Source organism: Lonchura striata, chromosome 3, assembly GCF_046129695.1.
Source record: "Lonchura striata isolate bLonStr1 chromosome 3, bLonStr1.mat, whole genome shotgun sequence".
Taxonomy (NCBI): Eukaryota; Metazoa; Chordata; class Aves; order Passeriformes; family Estrildidae; genus Lonchura; species Lonchura striata.
Genome location: NC_134605.1, coordinates 32,142,914 through 32,170,347, shown reverse-complemented (window position 1 = coordinate 32,170,347; position 27,434 = coordinate 32,142,914). Strand labels below are relative to the sequence as shown.

General features: G+C 39.8%; 1 protein-coding gene across 2 annotated transcripts in view; it reads left to right on the top strand.

Annotated features, from left to right (window-relative positions):
* The window catches only part of SMYD3 (SET and MYND domain containing 3), a 428,456-nt gene that overhangs the window by 388,806 nt on the left and 12,216 nt on the right, over positions 1-27,434 (top strand). For both annotated transcript variants that reach the window (XM_021550462.3, XM_021550461.3), the window contains exon 11: positions 21,998-22,106. In XM_021550462.3, the coding sequence (XP_021406137.1) occupies positions 21,998-22,106 (109 nt within the window). The remainder of the gene's footprint in view (positions 1-21,997; positions 22,107-27,434) is intronic.

Genomic DNA, 27,434 nt, shown 5'->3' with positions numbered 1-27,434 from the left:
ACCCGGGACCAGGCCAAGGCCATTGTGGCCACATGCCCGTCCTGTAAGTCGCTCCCACTACCATCAGTGAGCGCAGGGGCTAATCCTAGGGGTCTGAGGTCCTGTGAGGTGTGGCAGATGGACGTTACTCATATCCCCTCCTTCGGGAGGATGAAGTACGTCCATGTCTCCGTGGACACCTTCTCTGGAGCAGTTTTCGCCTCTGCCCACACAGGGGAGAAGGCCAAGGAAGTAGAGAAACACCTGATACAAGCCTTCTCCATGCTAGGCGTCCCAAAACAGATAAAAACAGACAATGCCCCCAGGTACACATCCAAGGAATTCGCAGGCTTCCTGCAGCAATGGGGAATAGAACATAAAACTGGCATCGCCTATTCCCCGACAGGTCAAGCCGTGGTAGAGAGGACTCATCAAAGCATCAAAAGGATGCTTAAACAACAACAGTCGTCAGCTAAAAATGAGTCCCCCCAGGTTCAGTTAGCGCGGGCCCTTTTTACCATCAATTTCTTAAACTGTTCCTTCGAGTGCCTCAACCCCCCCATCGCGAGGCACTTTAATTCCTACGAGCAGAGCAAGGTCAGGGAAAAGCCGCCAGTTCTCATTAAAAACCCTGAGACCTGGCGGCAGGAAGGACCCTATGACTTGGTCACCTGGGGACGGGGGTACGCTTGCGTATCCACGCCCTCAGGCCTGAGATGGGTCCCTTCCAAATTCGTCAGACCATATGTCCCTAAGACCCAGAAGAGAAAACCGGACAGTCCTCAAGTTGGGTACGCCGCCCTCCGACGGCGGAAAAGGTCCCCCTCACCTGGTCCCCCCTCTTCCCTCCCTGGCTCCGGAAATTCTCTGTTCCCCTTTGAGTTAGACCTCCCCTACCTCGACTATTAATTTCAGTTGCTTTCTAAAGAAACAGGACTTTTGCTGCTGCTGAGACTCATTGTGTTTCTTACAAGCTTTAACATAGTGATGAACTGAAACCCTTGAACAAAGAAGGGTTTCAAAAAGAAGAATTTCCAGAAAAAGGAAACATCTAGTTTCAAAATGAGCCCAGTGACTGTGAAGACCCCGTTTAAAGACTTACTTTATCCTCTTCACCTTTCTTTCTTTTTAAACAAAAAAAGGAGGAGATGTGGAGTTGCGTTATGTATATGTTTTATTATCCCTGTATTATGTATTGGTTTATTCCTTTGTACCCCCGTGTGCAACTTGGTTTATCCCCAGTTTTCCCGCCTTGTCCGCCCTTCCCGCCTTCCCAGTATCTATCCATCACCCTGAAAGAGGCATTTTACCCCCCCCGAGTGCCTTGTCTATCACTCGGTGCCCCTTCCCATCCATCCAGAAGCTTCCACTCAGGGCACCGGGTGATTGGGCGAGGACCTGGGGCTCCCCCCATATCCTTCCCCCATTGGACCCCACCATATCCCCCCATCCCGGAGCCACCCCCTATCCCTATCCCCATTGGTCGTTGGATACCCCTCCCTTACAGTTTATAAGCCAGTGCAAGCACCTTGTGCTTGTTCTTGTTGGCTGGCACCGTTCTAGGATATTTGGCCCCGTTGGGCTACAATAAACTCGGACTTAGCCCCCAGCAAGATCCGCTCTTCATTTACCACCGCGAGGCTTGCTAGCGCTGCCCGGAACCCACAAAGGCACTCTCCAAACCCCAGCTGGGAGCGGCGGAGGGTGCCTCAATCGCCCGCCCTCGCCCCACAAGAGCTAGCCGGGGCTGAGACAAAGGGATTTGGGGCGGGAGCGCGGCACATTTTTATTCTGGGGTTTAAAGATCTGTGAATGTTTGGTGTTAGAGGCAGTATGGGTCTTCGAGAATCCCTAAATTCATGTTCTTCTTTTTCTTTTTGTCTTGGTAACTAACTCAGACACAGACATGTTTTGAATCTCTCCTGAATTCTTTTTGTACTCCTCATTACTTCCTTAACTCTGGACTATTTATCTTCATTTCTTTGCCTTCTCTCTCTGTCCCTTGGTGAAGAATGAGTTAAGGAGTGTGTGGGTGAATAAATGGTGGGGGGGGATGTATTTCAGTAATTTCTTCTCCTTTATCCTCTATTTCCTCAGCAGCTTCAAATATGTGTCATCACTGATGGCCTCTCCTTTTACCACAGGAGATAGAAAACCAGTCCTCCTTCCAGTAGCTCCTGTGGGAAAGGGATGAAGACCCTAGAACTTAACTTTTCCTTTGTCCAATGAAAAGGTTGCCCCTGACACACAAAATCTCCCCTTTATAAACTGTCATTCCTCCAACCAAGGTGTCAAAGGATCTTTTTCATCTTTTCAGCATGGAGAGGGGAACTATGTCCCGTGCTCAGGCAGTGCAGGCAAGAGAAAAATAATCAGCTCACTAGAGCTTGGCTGCTCTATTCCAAATGGACAGATGAGCACCTTGGCACCTGGTTAGAGTGAAATAAAACTGCGAGAGCATCCTCCAAATGTCATTAATTCATTAATTTCTATGGGGTTTGAAAGTGGTTAGAAGTCAGGCTTTCATTGTGGCCCAAGCATTCCCTACACAAAGCATCTGCTGACTGTCATGAACTAGAGGAGATGTTTCAAGGAAAACCTATTTTTTTTGAGACTAGTTTTACCTTTGTTACCCATCACAGCATTACCATCCCTAGGTTTATCTGCTCTCTTGAAAAAATAATTTAAAAAACAATTAAAAAAAAAAAAAAAGCTGAGTGTAGAAAGGGATTTACATACTACGGCTCCTTAGTCTGTCAAGTCAATTTTTTACTTACACTAAAATTCCTGTGGATTCTATAAAACTTTCTCTTTTACTTACATTTAAAAGGATCAGCAGCTCCCATGGAACTAGTCTCTGGCTACCTTTTACTTTACTGGGCAAACTCACTACATGGATAGTGCAACAAATGCTGCCCCAGTGCTGCTGTTGAGTTGCTGCAAGTGTGTGGTCAATGGAGGATTAAACAAATTCCCTTGCAGTATGTGCTTTCTTGTGAGTTTTCAGAGTTTTTTTATAGACCTATTTTCTTTTCACCCCTTTCATCTGTTGTGGATGCCCACATGACCTCCTGAAAATACAAATACACTCTTTTATTTGCAGAGCCTATTATCAGCCTTGTCTTTAGCGTCATGATAAAGGTCAAGTAGATTAGTTAGGGAGGCTCTTGCCTTTCTAAATCCACATTGGTTATCTCCTTTTAGATAATTACTATCCATGTATTTCTCTAATGTGCCCCAGCGTATAGTTTCCATTCCTTGAATACTGCAAGGTTAAATTCATCTACTTTTGACACATTTTGCTGTGTTTCAGCTCTGCTAACTGGTTTAACACCAGTGCTTTTGTGATTAGTCATCCTGGACAGTGGAGACAGAGCAAGTGCTCCAGAAGAATATTATTTTCCAGTGCAAATTCTGTAAAAAACACTTGTGTTCTAAGAAACACCAGCAAATGATTCTGACTTTTCACATAAGAGTTTTTCAGCTATCCATGCTCTAGCCTCTTCCTTTAATACTGTATTACCTATGCAAATTCCTACTGTCCATGGAAAACCTGTGGGGAGTAAAGGAGAACAGCAGTAAGAAAGAAATTACTAATATTAACCTCTGAAACTTCTAGTCAGATTTTAAGATGCCGCTGAAACATCAAGGCTTTCCAGGTGCTTTTTTTAAAAAATATTATTCTGATATTAAAAAACTTACGTTTCACAGTTGTCAGGAAAAAAAAATCATAATAGATTTCTTTTATTTTGTACTCTTTCATCATTATAATAGTTGCAAGACAGGCTAGAAGGCTTAAATCATAGATATGCATATATATGCAAGATGTCATTCAGAATTACTTATTTCCAGTGAATATTCCTTATCTATGCATTATCAATTTGGATAGCCTTATATTAATAGGTGCTTTATCCATAGTTAGCATGTGCTATTTTCCCGGGTTTCCTACTGCTCCTCATCAAAACAGGATGTTTAAAGTGCTGCATAGTATAATATAGAATAAGGAATTTGGAGAAAAAAAATTCAAGATCATTTCCTCTGAGAGGATCCTTTCAAGATCTTTAGTCTGAAATGTGCTAATCAAAACACCTGTTTCTGACTCATTTAGACTTTCAGTATAATATTAATTCCTGATGTGACAGACAAGTGATAGTATTTTGATATTTCAGTTCTGACAGCAGTGTATCTTTAGAGGCCAAAGATTTATTGTGAGATGTGTCTTTCCAGCAAAGCAGCAGTAAGGATTTATCACAATGAGCAGCACAGGTTCTTCTGATCATTTGTATCACTATTTAATTAATTATTTTAAAATTGTAGTAATAATAATAGCAATAACAATAACAATAACAATAGTTCTTGGTATTATTATATCCACATTGCTATGCCTGATGCACATTTACCAAAAATATAATGTCCTCATTCCCAGACGTGTATTTACATTTGTAATGTTCATTTGTAGCTAATCCATGTGTCCTGTCATCAAGTGTGTTATCATGGTAAGGAACACAGAGCTTTCCACATGCATTTTTGTTCCATCCTCTTTCTAAGAGCATTGGTAGACAAAACAATTTCTTCCTATCACACACTTCTTATTCTTGCTATTTCCTCAGTGCTATGTACTAAATATATTCAATTAAATAATTCAGCCACACTTTGATATTTAGGAAGCCCTCCTGTGCTGGAGGTCAGCATGAACAAAAGCCATTGAGACCCAAATGGAGACATTTGGTCTGGTTTGCCTATTTCCCCATAACACTAAACTGAAATTCTTTTTGAATGTAAGTTGATTTTCAGTTATGAGAAGATTTAAGAATTACAGAGACTTTGCCAATATAATGTAAAATTTTCTGCTGTTCAGATGACACTGTATGTATGTGGGATGTGGTATAAAACCCAGCCTAGACTGCACTGTAGACAGGTTAATATTTTTATTAGCTCTATTCCTGTTTAATGAAATTCTTCAAAATGCTGATATGTTTTTATTCATAAGGGTTTTTCTTATATATGCAATATGCTTTGCTATTCCTGAATTATTACAACATCTCTGGAGAAGGAAATGAGATAAATATTGCAAAATACAAAATATTTTTCAAATTCTAGAGCGCTGACCTTATAAAATGAAGATGCAACCTAGAGTCAGACAACCAAGAGCTTTTTAGCACTTTAATGTAGCAGAACTCTACCAAAGGGGCAAAGTTTTGCATTACTTTGCTATTGATGTGAATGCTGCAGCTGTGTTTGCATATCCATATTCATTATTTCTTGTGTTCCTCCTGGATTATGATTGATCCAAAAGAATCTGAATCTTCATTTTGAGAGGGTTTTTTGGGTTTGTTTGTTTGTTTGTTTGTTTGGGGTTTTTTGGTTTGTTTTTTTTGTGGGTTTTTTTTTTGGTTTTTTTTTGGTTTTTTTTTTTTTTTTTTTTGTTCTGTGTTTTTTTTTTTTTTTTACTTTGGTGGAAATACACAGGAAGAATACTCAAGGCATCCATTATTTCTTTCCACAATTTGCTGGAAATGGCAAAAGGTATTAAAAATGAAGGCAAGCATAACTCATGGTATTCAACTGATTGATAATTAAAGTGCCATTACATTTTTCATGGTAGATTGTGTTTGTTTTCCAAAGAAATTAGAAACTGTGGCCCTTTGATAATTGTGCTTTTAGTCTCTAGACATTTATTGCTACAGCATGTAGTAAATGTGATCATTGATGAAGTCTGCACATCCAGCATATTTATTTGAGGAGGTTTGTAGTCTAGGTGGCTTTTCTCTTTGGAAGTGTGTTGCTTCTGTAGAAATGCACCATGCTGAAGCTTTCTATATTTATCAAAGATTAGTAAATGAAAAGCAAAATCAATCATTCTGTATCCTCATTTCAAATTGAAGAATCAAAGTGTGACACAATTTATGCCAGAGTTAGGAGTCTGAGCCAATGTGACAGAAAACTGAGCTCATAAAGTGATCTTGAATTATTAATGCTGAGGAATATTCAGCAGAGGGAGTTGTATATTCTGAATTTCCTTCTCAAAGAGTCCTTGACTGTGCACTGCATACACTGGGAAACTGGGAAGATAAAGCTTCCTATCCTGGCATCTAAAGTGAGATGCCTGTGACCTGTCAGTGTGAATACACTGTTGGGATAAATCCTACATTTGCTGTCATGTCAGAGTTTTCTGAAGTCATGTTCAGCTATAGTTATTGATCTGATTATTTATTAACTCTTTAGAATCAACTGTAGGAAGCTCTGGAAAGGATTTGGACACATGATTAAAGGGTGGAAAAAGGTAAAAATTCTACTTTCTTCAGATAATGCAGAATATGTTGTTTCTCAACAGTTTTAAACAAGGCAATGGTGGTATTTTGGCAATTTGACAAGAAGTGAAAAATCAGGAGATCCAGACATAAATGTCCAGAAATGAAATTGGAAAAAATAAAAAGTTTTCTCAGTTCTGGTATTGTTGATAGATTAGATAGGATCTTAAAGGAGAAATTCCAACAGAATGCAAAGCCTGAATTCTGTATGCTTTTAGAGCAAATTTCACACAGGAAGTATCTGACTTTTCCCCAGGAATTATGAACACAATTATTCCAGTAATTTTTCCTTTATGTAATAATTTAGCATGGATCTAAGTAGTTGAATGCTTGTTAAAATGTTTCATGTCTCAAATAAAAATTCTAAAATTCTGGAGGTAAGTAGAGATTCCACATTTCAAGATTCTGCCTTCCTTAGAAATGATCACTAATGCAGAAATGTAAAGGAAACATGTCATTACTAAGAATCCATGAATCTTAAATAATTGCTCATCAGGGATTAATACCAAGTCCACATATAATGAAATTTAATCATGCATCTTAAGTCTTATATTCATGTGAACAAAACAAGTAATCGAAGGCTTGTGGATCTTGTGAGCTTAGTGCAGTATTTCTTGTTCCCTACCTTTCCTGACATAGAAATTAATTTTATGGACTACAACTAAAAGCTCTTCCTTTAGAAGATCAAGACAGAGAAACAATCTTTTTCTTCAGAGATTCCCATCCATCTTCCTCTTAATGGCAGCTTAAATGAGAAAATTTAGTACTGTGGCCACTGTTTCTTGAACTTGCTTTGTGCCTGTAACCACTTTGTTTTGCTGCAATAAAGGGAAGAGAAAAATACAACTGAGGTAACAATGTCTGCAAATTTTGATTTTGATTTGCTAAATTTGCTAACAACCTCCTTAATGTTCAGATTTCAGCTATCTTGACAGGTATATTCATAGGGAATGAAATTGACATGCAGACAGCCCTAGGCTTATGCACATATAAATCCTCTCTAAGCCTTTAAAATGTGCTTTAAATGGGCCTAATTGATGTACGGGACCTGTACTGGCCCTTTTACACATGGGAGAATTGCTTCCAGTTTTTAGGCTTGAAATAATTAACTATTGTACTTTCCTTTTATTCATTTTGATCAGATTTCATTCTCCTGATAAACAGCTTTCATGCTGCCTTCTGTTTAAAAACAAGCAGAGTGGAATATTTGAGATCACTATATATGTATATATATATATATATATTAGATGTAAATGCATATTAAATGTATATTGGAAAGGTCAGCACTCAATAAAAATTCAAATCAGTTATTTGAATCTGATAAGGCACTATGTGACCTGTGCAGTATGCACATGGGGATTCTGCAGAAAATCCACTAAACACGATTATGGGAAAATACACATTTTGTAAAGGACAGAATTCGTCACATCCCTTAACAATTCTTGAGCAATAGGTGGAGATTAGAATTGCTATAGCAACTGATTGTGTGTTTGCCGGTGTGTTAGTATTTGCTACATTAAGCACAATATGGCATTTCTAACTAATACTTCATAATTTATAGTTGTCATACCATCAAATTTTGATCAAAATGTAGCACAATCAGTTTATTAACCTAATAATGCAAAATAAGTCTTGTGTCTAGTTTGACTCTTGCCCTGTTTTGTGTAGTATCTTACAGAATTTTGTTTTTTTTTCCCTTCCAGATTAGTCAGTTTCCTAGCTATCTCCTGTTTGTTTGGAACAAGTCATATAAAGACCATCCAATTTTGTTCTAAAGAGAGGACAATTACATGATATTCATCATAGGATTTATCTTTACATATGTTTTGGGCCAATGTTCAAAGAGTGAAGGGCTTTTGGTTTTTAGGCATACAATTTTTGTTTGGCCAAATCTTCTGTTTCAAGGGTAAATAGACCCAAATAGATTTTAGAGTCCTTTAATTAATCTTTTCAAATACATGTGTTTTTCTCAATTTACTGCAGTCTGGCCCAGTTTGCTTTGGAAATGAATCAGCCTAAATATGAAATAACTCTGTGTTAGTTTTCAGTGACAGAATCTACAACATGGCTGATGCAGTTATTAAGTGATTAATTTTAAATTCACACCATTACTGAATTCAAATTAACCTTGAAAGTCTATAGGTAGACAAGCTGTCTTTGGTATTATGCAGAAGAATTATGCCTACCAAGAATTGCAGTTATTTCCAAACTCCTCCTGAAAATCAGTCAGCTTGCCCCTATATTGGAAGTGCTGTAAATTTGAAGTTGTAATTTCAGAAAGGTTTCATATTGAGGTTCAATTTCTAATAAAGTGTGATAATCTCCTGTACACTGGCAAGTATAAATCTGAGCTTTGGCCAAGTACTCTTTCTTTAAAGTATATATAAATTGTCTTTAACCTATTTAAGTTGTTGCATCTCTCTGTAAGGTAGAGAGGAACAGAAGAGGTGAATGTATGTTCCAGAGGTATGTGCTTTGGCATGGAGAAAAAGCAAGGCATTCCTGTACTCTCTAACACAGTAATCTCTCAATTTATGGCTTCTCTGTTGAGGGGAAGATAACCTCGTTTAGTTATTGTTTTCTGATGTAAGTACTTCTCCACATGAAAAAGGCTTGAACTGTTATGTCTTGTGTGTTGTATAATATTGTATGACATACTGTATGAAATTACTTGATCTGCATTCTATCATATAGGAATCAAAAAAAAAAAAATTGTGGCATGGGCATATTTAATCTGTCTGGGCTCATCTTTTAGGCAATCTGCGTATCTGCATGCACTCATTTTAAATCTACTTATGTCATGATGGAAATACTTTTACTTCACAGTAGTATTCATTCTGTCAGTGTACATCCATGCACAGCAAAATTTCCCTCTTGGCTCATCTCTATTCATAAACAAATGTCACAAAGAAGTTAATACTTTACAGTTTTGTAGAAACTACTCTATTGTTCCTCAAACCAGCATTAGCAAATGTACATATTTTGCAAAACGCATTTGCATTATTAGCATTATTTGTAATTTATAGTAATTTGTAAAAACTTGTAAGAGCTTTTTATATGAAGTTACAATTTTCATCAGCTGTCCCTCATAAGGGACCATGTAAATAGCAAAATGTCAAGGACCCTGATAAAGTATATAATTTTTTTGCCCAAAAAAGTCTTCTGAAAGCCAGTAAGAAATTAGTAGAGCCCTTTCAAAAACATGTCTTTCATGAAAAAGGGGAGGAAGTGGACCAAGAGCATTACTTGATGTACCAGCATGAGCAGAGAAAGAAAGAAAATACAGATCAGAGGGGAAACATGAAATCCTTGTAATTACAAAAGCTTGCAGTGCCATGATGTGCATTTGCAGGATAATTCCAGGAAAGATCTCCATTTTTCTGGGAGAGAAGCTGTCACCTAGCAGACACCTTTTTCTGCACTCTATTAAGATACATCCGGTCCAGCATGAAGTACAAACCTGAAGTGATACAAAAATCCTCAGAACAGATGCCATGAAAGCCAAGAGATATCTAAGCCATATTTCAGACAAATCACAAATTGACAATCAAATGGTGGTAGTTTGCAAAATCAGAAGAAGCCATGACATTTTATTTTTGCTTGAGGCAAGTAAATGCCATTTGAGAATTTGATGACTATCTCATTCTATGGATTCACATTTAATAGCAAAGACTCAGTATGTGGTTTTTCCTGTGCCTCTCAAAGGATATTGACAGATTTCTTCTCATGCTTGGTTCCTGTACAAATTTAGAAAGATGCCCTTTAGGCTGCAGAGATTAATGGACATATCATAGATAAGTGGGTGGTTTCCTGAGGCTTTATGCACAGTCTTAACCATTGCATGTCTTAACATGTAATTTGCAGTGCATAAAGGTACTTTACTTTGAAACAGCTGTTAGTGGGTCTAGCAGTTCCTTCAAAGATGGATATCTTGCATATTGTGCATCCAGACGATCAGTTAGTCTACACAGGGCTTAGAACTTTGGTTATAGGTAGGTAGAGAGAACCTCAGAGTGAAAAAAAATATTAAAATTTTGAATGAAAATATTATAAGAGTTGGTTAGAGGGGAAATAAAGGCAGCTTGTTAGGGTAGAGAATACTGAAAAAAGAAAATATAAGGATAAATATGCTATGAAAAAAATTATGCAAAAACTAGAAGAAAACAGAGAAGAAGAGTATCTGGAAAGAGGGAGAAAAGGGAATTTCTTCTTGCTGTTTGAAATAATGAGTTGTGAGACAGACTGGAGTTCTGCCTCAAACACAGCTGGTATATGTAATGGGAAACCAAAAGTAAATATTATGCCAGAGAGCTTTAGCCAACAAAGGGGACATGGGATGAAATAGGGGTCCAAGACCCACAGATTGATTACCCTGACAGCTCTGCTGCACTTGCACAGCAGCTTGCTGGAGTTCTCCCCCATGTGCTGGCTACAATTTGAACTAGAACTGTGAACTCATTGCACAGAGGTCCACTACTGGGAACTGTGAGCCAAGTGTTACAGAGTCTTTCTTTAGCTCAGCAGGAACCAAATAACATTTGATAGAAAAAAATAGTACTTGACAGAGTCCACATATGGTTTTTTTGCTCATTTCCCCTCCTCCATCCCCACTCATCCATAAATCAATATGGCAATTGCCTCTGTACAATCAGCTGAGAGAGAATGTGGTTGCTCACTGTTTTGTAATTTTAGACTGTTACAAGCCATTTACTCATGTGCTTTAGGCATGATAGTGCAGCTGTAGCTCCTCTTTTCTAGCCTGTACTGCCCTCAGTGAGTGGGTGCAGGGAAAACATTTACCAGATTGTTTCAGAGGATTCTTGTGCGAAGTGTGCTCCACCATGGGATACCTACCCATAGCCTTTAGGGAAAGGAGGTTGGACACAAAATGTCTGTTTCTCCACTGGTGCCTGGGCAGGCATCATTGTAAGGGCTGGACTAATCAAGTCTCTGTCAAGTAACTCCAAAGGACTGCCTCTGCAGTTTCTAGAGCAGGTTTTTTGGTTGGTTGGGGTTTTTTGTTTTGTTTGTTCATTTGCTTAGGGTTTGGTTTGGTTTTGTTCTTCAGGTGTGCACAAGGCCATAAGCTTCAGTGACATGTTCAGCCACTGCACTTGTGGGCTGGCTCAGAGAGGTGGCCACCCTTCCATGGCTCTGCTTACAAAGGGCTGGAGTTCTCACAGTTGGGGAAAACATCCTTGCAACAGATCCATTATGTATTTTTATGTAGTTGGCACTAAGTAGAAGAAAAACCAGCTCATTCTTTAGGAACTGGGTTCCGGTGTGTTGTGCCCTTTATTTTCAATCTGGGAAGGCTTTGTTTCTGTTTTTATACAAGAGATGTATTCAGTAGGTACCTGAATGCATCTCTTGTATAAAAACAGAAACAAAGCCTTCCCAGACTGAAAAGTTGCACTTCAACTTAAAGAATTGTTCATCCCTTATCTTGTCTATAGAAATATACCCTCATTATGTCAAGACATGGACCTCTAATGACCTAATCTAGAAATTCAATCCAAAACCTCGTACTGAGGAAATTTGATGGAAAGTGCCTATTGGAGAGTATCTTTCATGTTCTAATACATCTCTAAACAAGCTCTGAGTGGCTGGACCATATAACTATAGCTAGGTGCAATTTTGAAAACCCTTACAATCTTTTGGAACAACAACACATAATTATGAAATGGTGGCTTGAGATCTTCCCTTTAAAAATTTTTACTCGTGCCTGTATTACCAAGGTACAAACATACCCATTAATCAAGGTGTACCACAAACCTGTCTTTCCTTGAAAAATGCTTGCTCAGTGAACATGCTCCTTTCAATTACAGAGTTCAAGCATGCCTTGGTCATTTTGAAGTATTGCACACTGTTTTCCATGCTGTGAAGAGGCACTGTGGTGTGTTACCTGAAAAAATTGCTCCTTTATATTCAGCTGACACTTCAGGCAGCGCTTTGGAGCCTGGGAGACGTTATTTCCCATGATTGCTGTTCATAGCTGGTCTCCTTCTTTTTCTGTAAAGAATGCTATTTCCCCCCTCCCATTTCTTCCAGACTGTTTTATTTCCTAGGAAGCTCTGGAGCAATCTACATGCCTTTTGGGTCATGCAAGAAATTTTGTAGCCAGCTGAGCAACTGGATGGAAGTTACGTGTTCTCCAGCTTGGACAGATGGTCTTGTTTAGCTGTCACATGTTAACTCTATAGCCTACCAAGGATTTGTCATTCTTTTCAGAGCTATTGCTAATATTTTGAACTCCTACAGCATCTTCCTATAGAATTCTCAAAGCTCTTCACAAACATGATAGTATTTAGCCCTCATGGTACTGAATAAAGAGATTAGTATTGTCATTTTACAGATGGAAAAGCTGAGACATGAGGAGGAGTAGGGCTAGTTGTCTAAATGAGATATCTGACATCAGGTAATAGAGTTCTTGTTTAGACACACTGGTAACAAGTTATGCATGAGACTGTCACTAAATTTTGCAAATGCTAATTCAGTTGCTATTGTTATATTATTGTTATTATCCAACACTATAGACAAACTGAAATGGCTGCTGGTAAAGCACAAGCCTGATAAATTTTGAAAGGTGACAACATGGTGGGAGAAAGGAAGAAAAAAACCACAAGAGAGGTGAGTCTGTAAGGCACATGTGGTTAAAAAAGAACATGAACAAAAATGAGCACTTTTGTATTACAACAGACTTCTGAGGTGATCTAAGATACTGATGAGTACAGAGAAGACATTTTGCACTGGAGATGTCAGTGCTACCACCTCTGTCCTTCCTTCTGCTGCTTGTGGACACCCATACACACTCATCCTACTTCTCCAAGTTTTGCTGACACCAGTGGTACTCGTGTCATAGCAGAGGGAATCAATCAGAGGAAGGCTGTATGTGACTTGCATAGAGATCCATCATTGTTTTATGTTTTCCTGTCACTCTCTGTGGATGAAGAAGAGAGACCATGCAAACCTGTAGGTCTCTGATTAAGACCAAAGTCTAAACTTGCACGTCTTGTACCTACAATCTTGTATTCTCAGCTTCATGAGATAGGAAAGTGAGTCATTTTTCATACCATCAACAGCTGGACAGAGGTTCATCACTGGAAGAGGAGGTGATGCCAAGACCTTTTTCACAAATTACAGTGTCTCAAGAGTACATTTCCCTTCCGTTTCTTGCTTCTCTTCCCATGCATGTTCTCTTTAATTAGCTTTCATTTTGTTCCTTTGCTGCAGCTCTTACCCTTTTTGTGTTTTCTGGCATTCTCCCAATGCAATCTGTATGGATTTTAAAATAATTTTATAAATCCTTTGAACTAAACTGTCTATCTTAATCTCTTACTCTCCTGGTTATGCAAGGGTGGAGACAGTGTGTTCCTATCTGCAGGGGCAGTCCACACTGCCATCTTTAACTTTAGAGGTGGTGAATTTAGGACAAAAAAAACCTAATAGCTACAAGATGTTTTGAAGCTCAGCCAGGACAAAGAGACAATATATTTTCTTTTCCTACTTCCATTCCAGATTGGGCACTCTTTCTTTCCTTAACATCTCATAATATCAGAAGAGGAAAGAACATTGAACTGGACAGCTCAAACTGAGAGAGTTAGCATTTTAAGTGGATGAGTTAGATCAAGAGCCAAGATGAAAATTGCAGTTTATCCCATTTTTTCATTTTATTGAAGTTATCATTCAAATCCTGGCAGAGACAACATCTGAAACAATATTCATTTTAATGTGACATAAATTATCATCATAAGGAATATGGCAGAATGATCAGCAGCCAGAGAGAAATAATTTCTGAGATGGATAGCTAACACTTCTCTGAGAATTCAGTCAATTAAGAAGTATGAATGCTTATTTGATCACATCAGTAATTTAAAAAAAATAGTAATGTAACAGTATGTGATGCAGATGTGATGAAAAATACTTTGAGGCATTATTTCACAGGTCTAAATCCTGAATAGTTTCTAGAGGCAGTTGTTCCACAGAAATAACAGGACATTTCTTGAGTGACAACAGAATAGATAAAAGAAACAGAAAAATAAGTTATCAGTCTGGAGCAAAAGTTTCTTCAGTATGGTTACTGTCTCTGCATTTTGTTTACAAAATACAGCAAGCCTGTTAAGCCTCTAAAATTATGTTTACTTTTATTTGGATTGTTAGAGCCAGACAGGTAGGCAAGACAGCACAAACACAAGACCCAGACTCTGCATGAACCAAAAGCCATCCTAGAGCTAAAATGAAATCCAAGTTTCACTTTCGCAGAGATTTTATCTTGTAACATTGGACAAATTATTCCATTTGCCTGGGCCTCCATATCTTATCTGTGCAGAACAAAGACTGTCATGCCATGCCCTTTGCTGCCTAGTAGGACAAGCCTCATGCATGAGTCGTGGGCACTGGTGAAAATACTTGGGGGATAACCAAGAGTTTTGTCAATACAAAACAATCCAAAGAGAGAGAGAAAGCACATTTAAATTAGGCTGTGAAAATATACAGCTAGGATATATTTATAAAAGTGTGGAGTCTTCAAAATGAACTCTGATCAGAGATGTTAGGTCAGTACATCTCTACTGATATCACCCAGCTGGCTCAGAAAATTCTGACCATCTTCTGGTGTTATTTGGTTAGACCAGAATAAGTCTCTTAGGGATAATTAGTAGTTTTGTATAGTAATCACAGAAAGCAATTTCTCCTGCTTTAGTTTGTAAGAGCCTCCCAGCAAAAAAATTCTTCTAATAATGTTTTCCCATTGCTGGCAAAGCATTTTTATAATGCTTTAAGGATGTGGTTTCCTCCCTGCTAGTGCTGAGGATCTGATCCCAAAATCCAAATGAGAGAGGTCAAATCCAGGAAAAAAATAGTAAAGTCTGATGCCAGAATTAAACTTCTCACTGATGCTTTGATCATCTCCATGAGACGATGGGGAGATAAAATGGACAATAAACATTCCAGGGCAGCTGGAGGATATCAGGTTAGCCACAGGTAAAGGATTTGGTCTTCTACTCAAAAAACTGCATGGCTGCAGAAGGTATAATGGGGGTTGTGAAGTACTGAACCAATTTAAACTTACCTGGTCATCCATGATAGACAGGAAGTTGTTAAGAAAAAAAAAAAAAAGAGAGGGGGAAAGAGAAAGAAAAAACAGAAAGAATAACAGGTTAACATTATTATTCTAATATAAAAATGTAATATTAACATGAAAGCCAGGCCAGTATTTTTTTGAAGACTTTCACAGGGACTCCTAAGTATTTTACACAGGTTAATACAGATATATTGGCCTTAAAAAATTTAACAGTTCCAACCAGATTGTTTTGAATACTCAACATTCAAAACAGTCACCTAGTCCACTAGCAATGACACATTCTCACTTTCTCCAAAAATAACACTGTAGCCTTTGTTCCATGCAAAACTCTAACACAGCACTCGTGCTCATTAAGAAATAAAAAAATGACCAAATTATGTATAAAGCTGCTTAAGATTACTTTCTATAAATAGCACATTTCTTCTTAAGCACTACTTTAGCCTCAAATTGTTGGGTCTGGAGCAGGAATTGCTAAGTGAAATTCCATGCAGATCAGACTGAACAGTACTTTGTCTTGAAGATATGGAAACTCCTAAATCAGTATAGTTAATTTACCTGTCTTGTGTTCCTGATGCATGTGATTTCTTTGACTATTTCATACATTTTAGCAGAAATAAAAATTTTTCTCTAAATCTTTCCTAAAAATATTTATTATAGTTCTTGTGTATAGAACCCATTCAGCATCCCAGCCAAAGAATAGAAATACTATGTGAATGAGTTGACCAGTTTCACATCACCAACTGAAGAAAAAAAGAAGTAACTGGACAACATAAAAACAATTCCTAGGCTTCAGTTCAGTGAACAGCTTTAATGAATGTACTCAAATAATGAGGAGTTCAGAAATCAAGAACAAGTCAGAGAAAGAAGAGAAGGTTGAACTTACTGGGTGCTGTATTTGTGGTGTACATTCTGTTGTGAAGCTGATACTCTCCTCTATATTTTTCTTGCCACCATTGCTGAAGCCCTGGAGCCTCTTTATCCCTTCTGTGTTTTTGGGGCTCCTGAAACTGCTTTATGTCTTCTATGCTGTCATATTTATTTGCACTGAAAGGTACTGAAAACCAGTGTACAGTTATGTATAGTTTACAGTTATATAGGACTTTTTACATGTCATCTTAGTAAAGAGACTTGTAACATTTCCATTTCAAAACTTTATTTCAGGTTTTATAAATCCTGCTTCTAATTACATCAGACTGAAGACAGCAGTATAAATGTTAGCCCCACAGACTGGTCTGCAAGGAATGGTAGACATCTATTTTAAAATATGAATCATCAGAAAAGGCAATGATTTTACTTAGTCTCTTTTTTTTTTTTTTTTTTTTTCAATACTAGGCTTTAATTCACAAGGGAACACAAAAGCTCTGTTTTCCCTGTAATTGGAGATCAGTTGAGTGGAATTAATGGAACTACATTATTCTATTTGAAGGAATTGGCTAAATTTTGTCAAGGGTTGTGTTTTTACATTGCCCCTTACAATAAACACAAGAGATTGCTTCAAGAGATTCAGAGCTAATACATAGACTGAAGAAAAAAATGCGTTTTTTTATACAGTATATGAATAGTGACTTCTCTGAGGGTTAATCAAGGTAACCTTGAGGCTGAGTTTTCAAGAGGAACAGTGAATTTCCTTAGAAACAGCTACTGTTTTACATAGTATATGTCATTTCTTTGCTGAGTGAAAATTGGTATTTTGTGAATGAAATGCAGGAACTGTTGCTGCTTGGAACAGTGAAGCACTGGTGCAAGCTACCTGAAGACTGGGAAATAGCTTTCATTTGTGGTTGTGAATAGTTAACTAGGTGGTGCCTTCTTTGCCTCACTGGTCACTTATGAAGTGTCCCAGGTACATCCCAGGATAAGGGTTGAGCCAGGGATTATCTGAGGGCGTGTGACCCCCTACAATTCCGTCAGACAGGATGGCTCGCTCCAGAACAGGCACTGAGAGAGCTGGCCAATGCACTCACTGTCTTTGCAAAGTTGAGATGATCAGGGAGCCAGCATGCAGGTTAGAGTGTTATGGCCCAGGTGAGCAGAGAGCCAGACAGGTACAGTCCTGCCTGGGGGGGTGCACTGGGTTGTTGGGCTGTTCCCTGTTTGATGCCAGTAACAGCAAGGGCACCATGGGGTCTGTCCTGGGCCTCGTCCTGTTTAACACCATTTTCAATGACCTGGAGGTGGCAACTGAAGGCACTTCTGTGGGGTTTGCAGAAGTTCACCATTCTCAGGGGAGCAGCTGACAGGCAGGAGAGGAGGCTGGGGGAACATGCAGGCATGGATGCTGTTGGGCATAGATGGGAACAAAGCTGTGCTGTCTCATAAAAGCAGAGGATGTGATAAAAAATGTACAGCTCTTCCTCAGCCTCCTCCAGCTGTCTTGTTTACAGTGCAACTTTACTTGTTAGTTGTATTTTGTTTAATCTCTCCTCGCAAGTGATCTACTGAGCATTGACCAATACCAAGGGCAAGGAAGCATCACTCCACAGAACTATGCTTACTTCAGCTTTCAGTATGTTAGTTTCCTTTCTTGTCCCTCAGGCCCTCATTAATCTCATAAAATCCTTTTCAGATTGAAATCCTACTCTTCCCAAGCTGTAACATGTTTTACAGCATGTATTTCTCTATAGCTATCTTAGTCTCTTGTTGACAGACTTTAGGTATCAGTTCCTTGGCTGGTAGATATCTTCCTTACTCTTCAATCTATCCACTTCCTTTTGTTCAGAGCAAAGCATGGGGATAATAAATTTGCCCACAAGTGACTGACATTGCTTAGTTCTTTCTGTCACTCCAGTGTTTCATAATACTGAATCCTGGGAATGTCTTGAAGAAACCAACAGCATCTTCCCCACTTGCACATCTCCCAGAAGAGCTGCAAGCTGCCTGGATTTCTCTAGTAAACTCAGTGGATGTTCTTCCATAAACAGTGTTCCAGTAGTTTAATAGATTTATTCCAGAATATGAAAATAAACGGTGGTTTCAAATGCCAGTTTTAAGACTTGCAAAATGGAGCTATGTACATGCATAAGATGAGAGCATAAATCAGCTCAGTGAAACAGCTTTGTAAATATTTATGAGCACAGGGCTCCTCATTTCACACATTTTACTCCTTCTCTGTCCTCATCTTAAACTTTCACTTGCTTTAGTTTATGGTTGGTAGTTTGGGCGGAGTACCTGACATTGCTAAATTGCTGCCTGTTTTCCCTGGTATTGCATATGCCACAATCCTAGACCTTTAGTGACTGCAGGTGAATGCAGGATCTATAGAAGGAAACACGTTTGCATGGAGGGGCATATTCTGAATTCTGATGGACCCACATTGTGTTGAGTGAAATTTACCAGGCACCACATTGATGAGCTGAAGCACAGCCTGGAGTTTCCTGCTTGAGCTGCCACCCCTTATTTGGCTGCAGGCGAGGCAGGACCCTCTTTGTGTTGGCTAGTTATTCAGAAGGGTGAGGAAAGGAAGATTAAAAAGATTGTTGATAGGATGAAAGATAAAGGCGTGGAATGACAGAGATGTGAAGTGGCTGTGAAAGAACAGTGGCAAAAGAATCAGAGCTGTCAGCATACAGCAGGAACAGTCTAATGAGGCCTACAGAGATGGATTATCATCTCATGAAAAATCTGTGTCTCCCTGGCACCTTCTGTGGCCATGATCCCTCCCCAGGCATCCTGGCCTTTTGGTGGTACAGAGTAGAGGAAATTACATTTTCACCCCTTCTTTTGCAGGAGTCACAGAGGAAAGCAGAAGGATGCAATCATATAGATATTTTCTTTTCAATTTTTATGAAGATGTGCATGTGCTCATTATTTCCATTTGTGTCCATGTTAGTGCTGGAATTTCTATTACTCTTCATTAATTCACACCAAAATCTCTGCATTTTCTCCCTATTTCACCAATATCAGATAGCGCCATGTTGATATAATAACCAGAAACAAATTCTAAAAAGAAATCTACTGATAATTTCCTGGTGTTTGTTTGACCAGACCCTAGAAGTTCCTGAGCGGTCAGTGGACTGAGATAAGTGCTATCATTTTTCTTCTCTCTTGTATGCTGGCTTTTCAGCCTTTTTGAACTGCAAGCCACAAGGGGGCTGAGCAGGAGGCTATTCAGGATGGATTATTCTCATTTAGGAATTGGCTTCTGCTGTTTCATGAGAGGCTTTGGCAGATCAAAAGCTGTTGCTGCTGAGATCCTGCCAGGCATGCTTTCCATGTATTTCTGTATGTCTTCACTGAAACTGCGTGGGATCAGTGGAATAGGAGAATTTGGGTATGAAAACATTTTTCATTATATTTACACATCCTAATTAGAGATTTATAAGGACAGCCAGTTATGCTGCCATTTAAACAATTCCTTGTATTTAATTGTGTTTGCATTTTTATTAGTGAAATATAACAGGGAAAGATACCTTATTAATTTACATGCAGACTTACCAGAAGATTTTTGTACATTGTAAAACTTCACATCGTTTATTGTCTTAGCATGCATTTAATCATATTCATGCAAATGTAAATGTCTTCCTGACTGCAGTGCTATCATTAATTAACAGTTACCCTGAACTCTGATGATCATAGGTTTGGCATAAACACAAAAAATTATTTTCTTCAAAAAGTAGATTTTGGAAAGCTTATTGGCAATTCTTCCTGAAGTTGTGACTCATTTTGTATTTTTAGACACTGCTCAAGCACAACTGTTGGTGTACTTGAGCAAAAAAATGCTCTTTGATCAAGTAGGATGTTTGTCTCTGGTGAGCTGTGCTTAAGGCTTTTGTTCTTTCATTTGCATAGTCTGTAGTCACTGAGATTCCCCAGGGATCAATACTGGCTCCATTCTTATCCAACTTGTTTCTCAGTGGCACAGGAGGCCCCTCAGCCAGTCTGACACTGATCTGGGGAGCGGCCGATCCCCTGAAGGTTCTGCTGCCCTTCAGTGGGGCCTTGGCAGGCTGGAGAATTGGGCAGAGAGCAGCACAACGGGGCACAACAGGGTCCTGCACCTGGGGAGGAACAACCCCACGTGTCAGCACAGACTGGGGACTGACCTACTGCAGAGCAGCTCTGCTGAGAAGGACCTGGGGCTCCTGGTGGGTGACAAGTCGTCCATGAGCCAGCAGTTCCTGTATGGCCAGGAGGGCCAAAGGTGTCCTGGGGAGCATTGGGAAGAGTGGCCAACAGGTTGAGGGAGGTGATTCAGCCCTGGTGAGGCCACCTCTGGAATTCTGTGTCCAGTTCTGGGCTCCTCAGCACAAGAAAGACAAGGAGCTACTGGAGAGGGTCCAACAGAGGCCACAAAGACAATGTGGGGTCTGGAGCATCTCTTATGAGGAGAGACTGCAGGAGCTGGGCCTGTCGGTCTGGAGAAGAGAAAACTCAGAGGGGATCTCATTAATACATTTAAACCTCTCAAAGGAGAGTGCCAAGAGGATGGTGCCAGACTCTTTTCAGTGGTGCCCAGTGACAAAACAAGGACTGCTGGCCATAAACTAAAACATGAGGAAGAACTTCTTTCCATTGAAGCTGGCAGAGCACTGGAACAGGCTGCCCAGGGAAGTCATGGATTCTCCATCTGGAGACATTCAAAACTTACCTGGATGAGTTCCTTTGTTACCTGCTCTAGGTGACCCTGCCTTGATGGGAGGGTTGGACCACATGATCTCCAGAGGTCTCTTCAAACCCTAACTATTCTGTGATTCTGGGATAGTTAGTAAAAAATATATAAGGTCTTTTGTAAGTACCTTAATTTCCAAGTGTGTCCCTTTACCTCATGTTTCCTGATGACCAGTTCCAGGCAAGTTAACATCCATGGCTTTCTGCTATCCCCAAGTTGCTTTTTCAAGATATCATGATCCAGAACATGGGGCTAGGGTGCAATACACATTTGGTGAGCCAAGGGTCAGTGAGATTTAAAAATGTGGAGCAGCCACCGTGACTACTTCAGGAGCATCTTGAGAGCAATTAGTGATGATAGCACTCTCTATCTATGCCCTAGAAAAAAGAGAGCATAATTCTGTTGGGTGATTTTTTTTTTTTTTTTTACATAACCTCTTTGAAATTAATTAAGAACAGGAATGTATCCTCATACTAGCAGATACCTCATGTAGATGAACAAGCCAAGTCTTAGATGTTTCCTTGAATGTGCAGAACCAGTTCTTTTTATGCAACAGGGAGCAGCATACAAACCCTCAGAAGTAGTGGTCATGATGTTACATACCTGCTTTCACTGCAGTCCCACTCCTTCCTCTTGGACAATCCAGGACTGAGTTCCTTGCTGAAGCTTCCTCTTAAAATTATGCCTCTCCAGAGACCCAAAATTGTCAAGGACCTCTGTTTGCAACACTAAGTACAGTAAATGCTATTGTATTATCCAACAGTAGGAAATTAAATAATCCCACTCCCGTCACTTGCTAGCAGGATAATGTTAAAGACATTCCTCTGGGATGGAGAGTAATAATTTGATAATTCCCCTCAGTATTTCATGCTTCTCAGTATTGCAGCTAATTTTCTCTGAGTACCTTATTAGCATTCACAATGACTTTGCAGTCCCACCCTAATAGCTCTCCGCAGAGGCAGTGACTGTGAAGGTGAGAGCTGACAGTGACATGTTTTCTTCCTTTTTTCTCTACAGACTCTATTATCCTGGCTTCCATCCACTGAGGGCTGTCCAGCTGATGCGAGTGGGCAAACTGCAGTACAGTCAAGGCATGGTTCCTCAGGCACTGGAAACCTTGAAACAGGTCAGTGTGGTGAAATATTTTTTCTCTATCCCCCTCCCTTGCTTCCCCTAAAACTGCTGTTCCCCCCTCTTCCCTTTGGGTGCTCCTCCCCACTTCTTCCACCAGTGGTATTTCCCCAGGATGCAGTTGGGTGTGGTGATGGGTCACTGTTGCTCAGCAAAGCATTTCAGGCACTGACATTCTCCAGCATCAGTCACAGCTAATTACAGTTTGGTAGCTCAGAGGTGCCTGGATGAAAAATTACTATTAGTTCTGAAGAGATAAATTATCTCAGTGCTTCATATGTTCCTTATTCCCATAGCAAAGTGATTCTGAGAGCACTGAGAGTACAGGAACAGAAGGAGAGCTGCAATTTCTACCCTCCTTATTCCCTATTGGGTTCTGTGATTTCAGGCTGGAAAACTTTGTCTTTAATGTGTATATTTTATTGTGAGCCAAACTGAAATCAACAGACGTGTCCCTTGATCCCTTGTATTTCTTATCATTCATCATCTTTGATCAGGTTTTGCAGTTGTGCTTTGTTAGTTACATTTCAGCTTTAAGCCATCCCTTCTGTACCTGAGCTGACTTTTATATTCATTTCATTGCACCTCAGGCTCTTATTTGTCCTGCTGTTATATTGCTGTTAGTATCATCTTAAGTATAAAATAATCCCTTTCCATGTGCAATGTGTCCTCAGGATGTAGAATCTTGCCTTCCATCTCAGGCCCTCAATCACTGCTGGGGTGCTTTGCTCCCCCTGGAAGATGTGCTGCCTGTAGTTACCTTCAAAAAGGTCTTATTCTCTTATGTTATTGTTTGTTCTGTGATCAGCTTGCCCTGAAGACACTACATACTCCATGTGGTTCCCTGTCCTGGCTCTTGGCTCACCTCCAGTTCCTGACAGAGCTCCTTGTTGCCTTTGCTGGGTGCTGCCAAAAGCCACCTGGCCCAGCCACTTGCTGATGTCTGCTGGGCAGGAGCAGGGCTGGTTCTGGCACCAGTTTTGGAAGGAAGTGAAGAATTTGGCTCTACATTCCCTTCAATTAATGTCCATGCCATGTGAAGTGCTTTGTGTAACTGCTTGGGGTAGAAGGGTATGGGTGTCTCCATGGAGATGAGGGAGGGGTGCTTTTCCACTCCTGCCCAGGTCCCCTGTAAAGATAATATCAGTCATGACTCTCTGGGTATTAGTATTTTGTACTTACCTTTTCTTCAACTTCCATATCTCTGTGGTTCTAACATCTGACTAATGATGCAAGCTGAATAATTTTCATATCTTGAAGTAATAAATTAGTATTTAATATGGTGCCACTCTTGCTAAGTCTTGGTATAATTTAAATCTTCACTTGATATATTTTACTTATATTATAGCCAATTCTGATCATTATAAAGCAGACAGAAGAGTAATCAATTCTATTTTTATGTGATATTCAGAAGTATATCATAGATCTGTCATGTGCCAGGTAATCTCTCTGCTCTTTCCCCAAAAATATTGATAATTTCCAAACATTCAGACTTTCCCATTTAGCAATGGAATGAGATTCCAGTCAGAGGACCTTCTGTTTTTATTAACACTGCTAAAATTATATCAACAGGTATTGTTCTATTTGCATTTCTAATGTGATACTTCATTAGATTAAACTGGAGAGAATTCCCCTAGAGAAAAATGAATGCTGCTGGTCAGAGAAGGTGGACATTGCAATGGGGATTTGTGTGTTTTTGGTGAAGAAGCTGCTCATTGCAAGCCAGATTGCTACTCTATGATCCTTTGGAAACTGAGCAATGCCTAACACAGAAACCTTTTCTAGGCTGTGACCTCCACTTTCTCTGCAAAGGGACATTTAGGTGCTGCTTGCCCTTCTGTGTCATACTTCAGTGATCCTCTAACGGAGGCTCTGAGCCATTGGTGCTCCACAAGGGCACACAGTGAGTGCTTTACAACTGAGGCGTAGAATCCTGTCATGGCTTTGCCTATTCCCTATTCAGCCTCCCCTTTTTCACCCAAGTGTGGGAGAAGGAGAGACTGAACTCCCATTCCCTGGGAGCACAGCTGAGAGGAGCAAGAACTTCTTTTCTTCCTGTTTCTCCATGTAACTTCTTCAGATGAGCTCTGCAACTGATTCACTTCCTTGCTGTCTACACTGGAACAAATTAGAGGAAGATAAAATTCCCAGTTTGTTGTGACTAAAGGATGTGATTCCTAATATTAGATAATGTCCTAGAGTTATATGAGAACACAATTTGCCCCTTTGTGATTAGAAGTGTCAATGGAGCATGCCACATGCTCAGAGCAGAAACTCCATTACCTTCTCTGCTTCATTACTCTTCTTAATACACTCTGACACTGAATAGCAGTACCCTGTTGGAATCCTCATCAGACTAATTTCACTGTGGCATCAGGAATAAGGATATGGAAGGTGCAGAGGAATTGGGATCTGATTGGAATTCACCTCGCATATAAATCCTGTTTAATCAGGTATAGCCTCAGAGCTGCTGGGGATTGACAGCCTCTGCAGCAGATACATGGTCTGTTAAGACCAGTAGATCTCTCTTGGCTCTGCAGCCAAGCCCTCACTGCTGCTCTCTGTGCCACAAATATATTAATCACTATCCTAACCACCTTGCTCTTAGGGCCCTATGGGTTTAGCTCCCTGATCTGCACCCCTGAAGAAGGTTTAAATAATGTGGAGGGCTTTATGTTGCCCATTAGAAAGAAATCACCCCTAAACTTACATTAGGCCCTGCAGAATCTTATCTGTTAGATTTTGAAATGGAAGTTTTACAGAGAGGCAATACTCCACTGGAATGAAAACTGAAGGTAGCCCTTGGTTTATTTTACAACCAACATATTATTTTTATATTTATATACATATAATGAAAGATGTATTAGAGGACAGATTGAGTTATAGATCTGGAAAGCTTTTGTTAGCAAAAGACAGGAACTGGAGCCCAATCTGAAAAGCAATTTGAAGAGCCTGATGTGGCCTGGTCATGGGAGTACTTTTGTCTCCCATGAGCTGATAGGTTGTCTCATGAACATCTACATGTACTGTACAACTTCCTTTCTTATAGAAATTCCTGTTGTGGAGGCAAAAAGCACAAGAATTTGGGTAAAAATCCTTCCCAGGTATCAGAGCAACACTGAAGAAATCCCTTCTCTAGGTGTTTGCTTCAAGCACTGAATTGTTTACCAGCCGTCATTGATAGCATTCCTATGCCTGCTTGAACAACCTGTACTCTTCAGTCAAGAGAGATGGAAAAGCACAGATACTCCCTCTGAAGTACTAGACTAGACTTCCTGCCACTCTGGCACATGGCCATTTTCTTCCTTCTTTCCCTGTGTCAGAACTGTGCCATCCTGCAGCTGCCCACAGCCATGGGCATCCTGTTCCATCCCCGTTCAAATCAGGCACAAACACCTGCACTGCTCCTCATTTACATTCATGGACCAGCAGCCCTATCTCTGCTCTAATGGAGTTTATATTCTTCAGGGAGACAGGGTGTAGCTGATGACACTGTGGCCTGCGTTGTTGCTGTAGCTTTTCATAATTAGATTTGCTCTTTAGCTGAAAAGGAGACCACACGGACCACTCAAATCTGCTCAGCCTCAGCTCTGCCAGTGAGTTGTGGGACTGAGAGCAGGGGAGTAGGCAGAGAGCCCATGTCCTGCTTCTGTCCAATAAAACAATTCCTTGCACTGGAGCCGAAATTATTCCCAGTTTTGCACTGACCATTGCCAAAACAGCTACATAGCCTAATAGCAGTCGAATTTAGGGATTACCCAAGTCATTGCTCTTCTAACTTTGATGCAGCTGATTCTGACTTGTACAGCAGTGTATGAGATGGTACATTGCATAAGAATGATTTCCTCCAAGGAAACAAAAGGATAAAGACTGAGTGCTTTTGTCTGCCATACTTACAAGAAAAAGAAGTGGAAAGAAAATGCTGAAGGTGGGAGAAAGGCAGCAATGGTAGCATTAACTCAATATTAGGTTTGATATTAAGGATTATTGATTTTTAATGGAGGTACATCTATACAGACATCTCTGGCTGTGCATCTCAGGGTGTTAGGGTCCAAGTGCATCACTATGAGCCTGACCTCTATCCTGTAGTAGGGCCGAAGATCCAGGTCAGCTGCCCCAGGATTGTCACTCAGATGTATCCAGATACACAGCTCTTAGCATACATCATTCACAATAAATCCATCAGCTTTCTGGGACAGTGCATGCAAGCACTGTGCACCAATTTGTCAGGATCCAGGACCAATTCACCCAGTCACTTTGTTCTAGTGTGATCCTGTCCCCTTCTAGTTAGTCTGGGTGCAGCTGCCTGTTACAAAAATATAGTATTTCTGATTTTATTTCACATTTCTTTGCCATTTCCAAAAGCAATTAAAGTTTTTGGTTTATCATTCTTCTTAACTGTGTAAATTTAGTAGTAGGGCACTGTGGTAGCTTAAAACATATTTGACTATTTTTAGAGCTCTGCTCGCTGTGATTTGTTTTGACTGATATTTCAACTTGTTCTTTCAATCTTGTGCTGCCTCCCTCCTTTAAGAATTAGCAAATTTGACACAAAAATAAGCTGCTGGAATTTCCATATGCCTGCCAGTCTTCATAATTTGGAAGTAGGATTTCATTCATTCCACAAAAATATATATTTACTTTTGTCCACCCAATTTAAATGATATCTCTTCCTCAACATTTCTTCCCCAAGAAAAAATGCGGCAATTCAAAGCCAATCTACCTGAATTTTGTCAGCTACTGGACAAGGAACCCTTTGAAACATAGGCTGCATTTAGTTTTTTGCAATTCTTCTGTTTAGGATGATGAAAAATCTCTGATCTTTTCTTCTGCCAGTACACTACTATCTCCCTTGTTCTATCTTCAGAAGTGCTGAGTCAGCTTCCATCTAGGACTTCCTTCCTTGCAGGAGGAATTTCATAGAAGGAAGAAGCAGAAATGCCATATGAAAAGTGATGATCTAAACAGGAGCTGGGCAAAGAGCATTGCAGACAAATATGTGGCAGGAAATCGGCAACACTACAGGCAATGTCAGCAAGTGTAAATTTGCCCAGCAGTAGAAGATGACAAACAGGGAAAATAGTCCCTGGCAAAAGTAGCAAAGACCCATTTCCCTGCATGCTTTTTGACAGTGAAACTATTAATGTACTCATTTTTTTGTTTGATGCTATGTATAGTTGCTCCTGTTAGAGTTAAGGTACTTTATTCCATGTGTTAAGCATTAATCCATTTCTATTTTTTCAGTACTTTCAGGCTCCTAACATCATGAACATCACAGTCATATTTTAAATAATGTATCAAAACCTTGGGTGTTGTAGTTGAC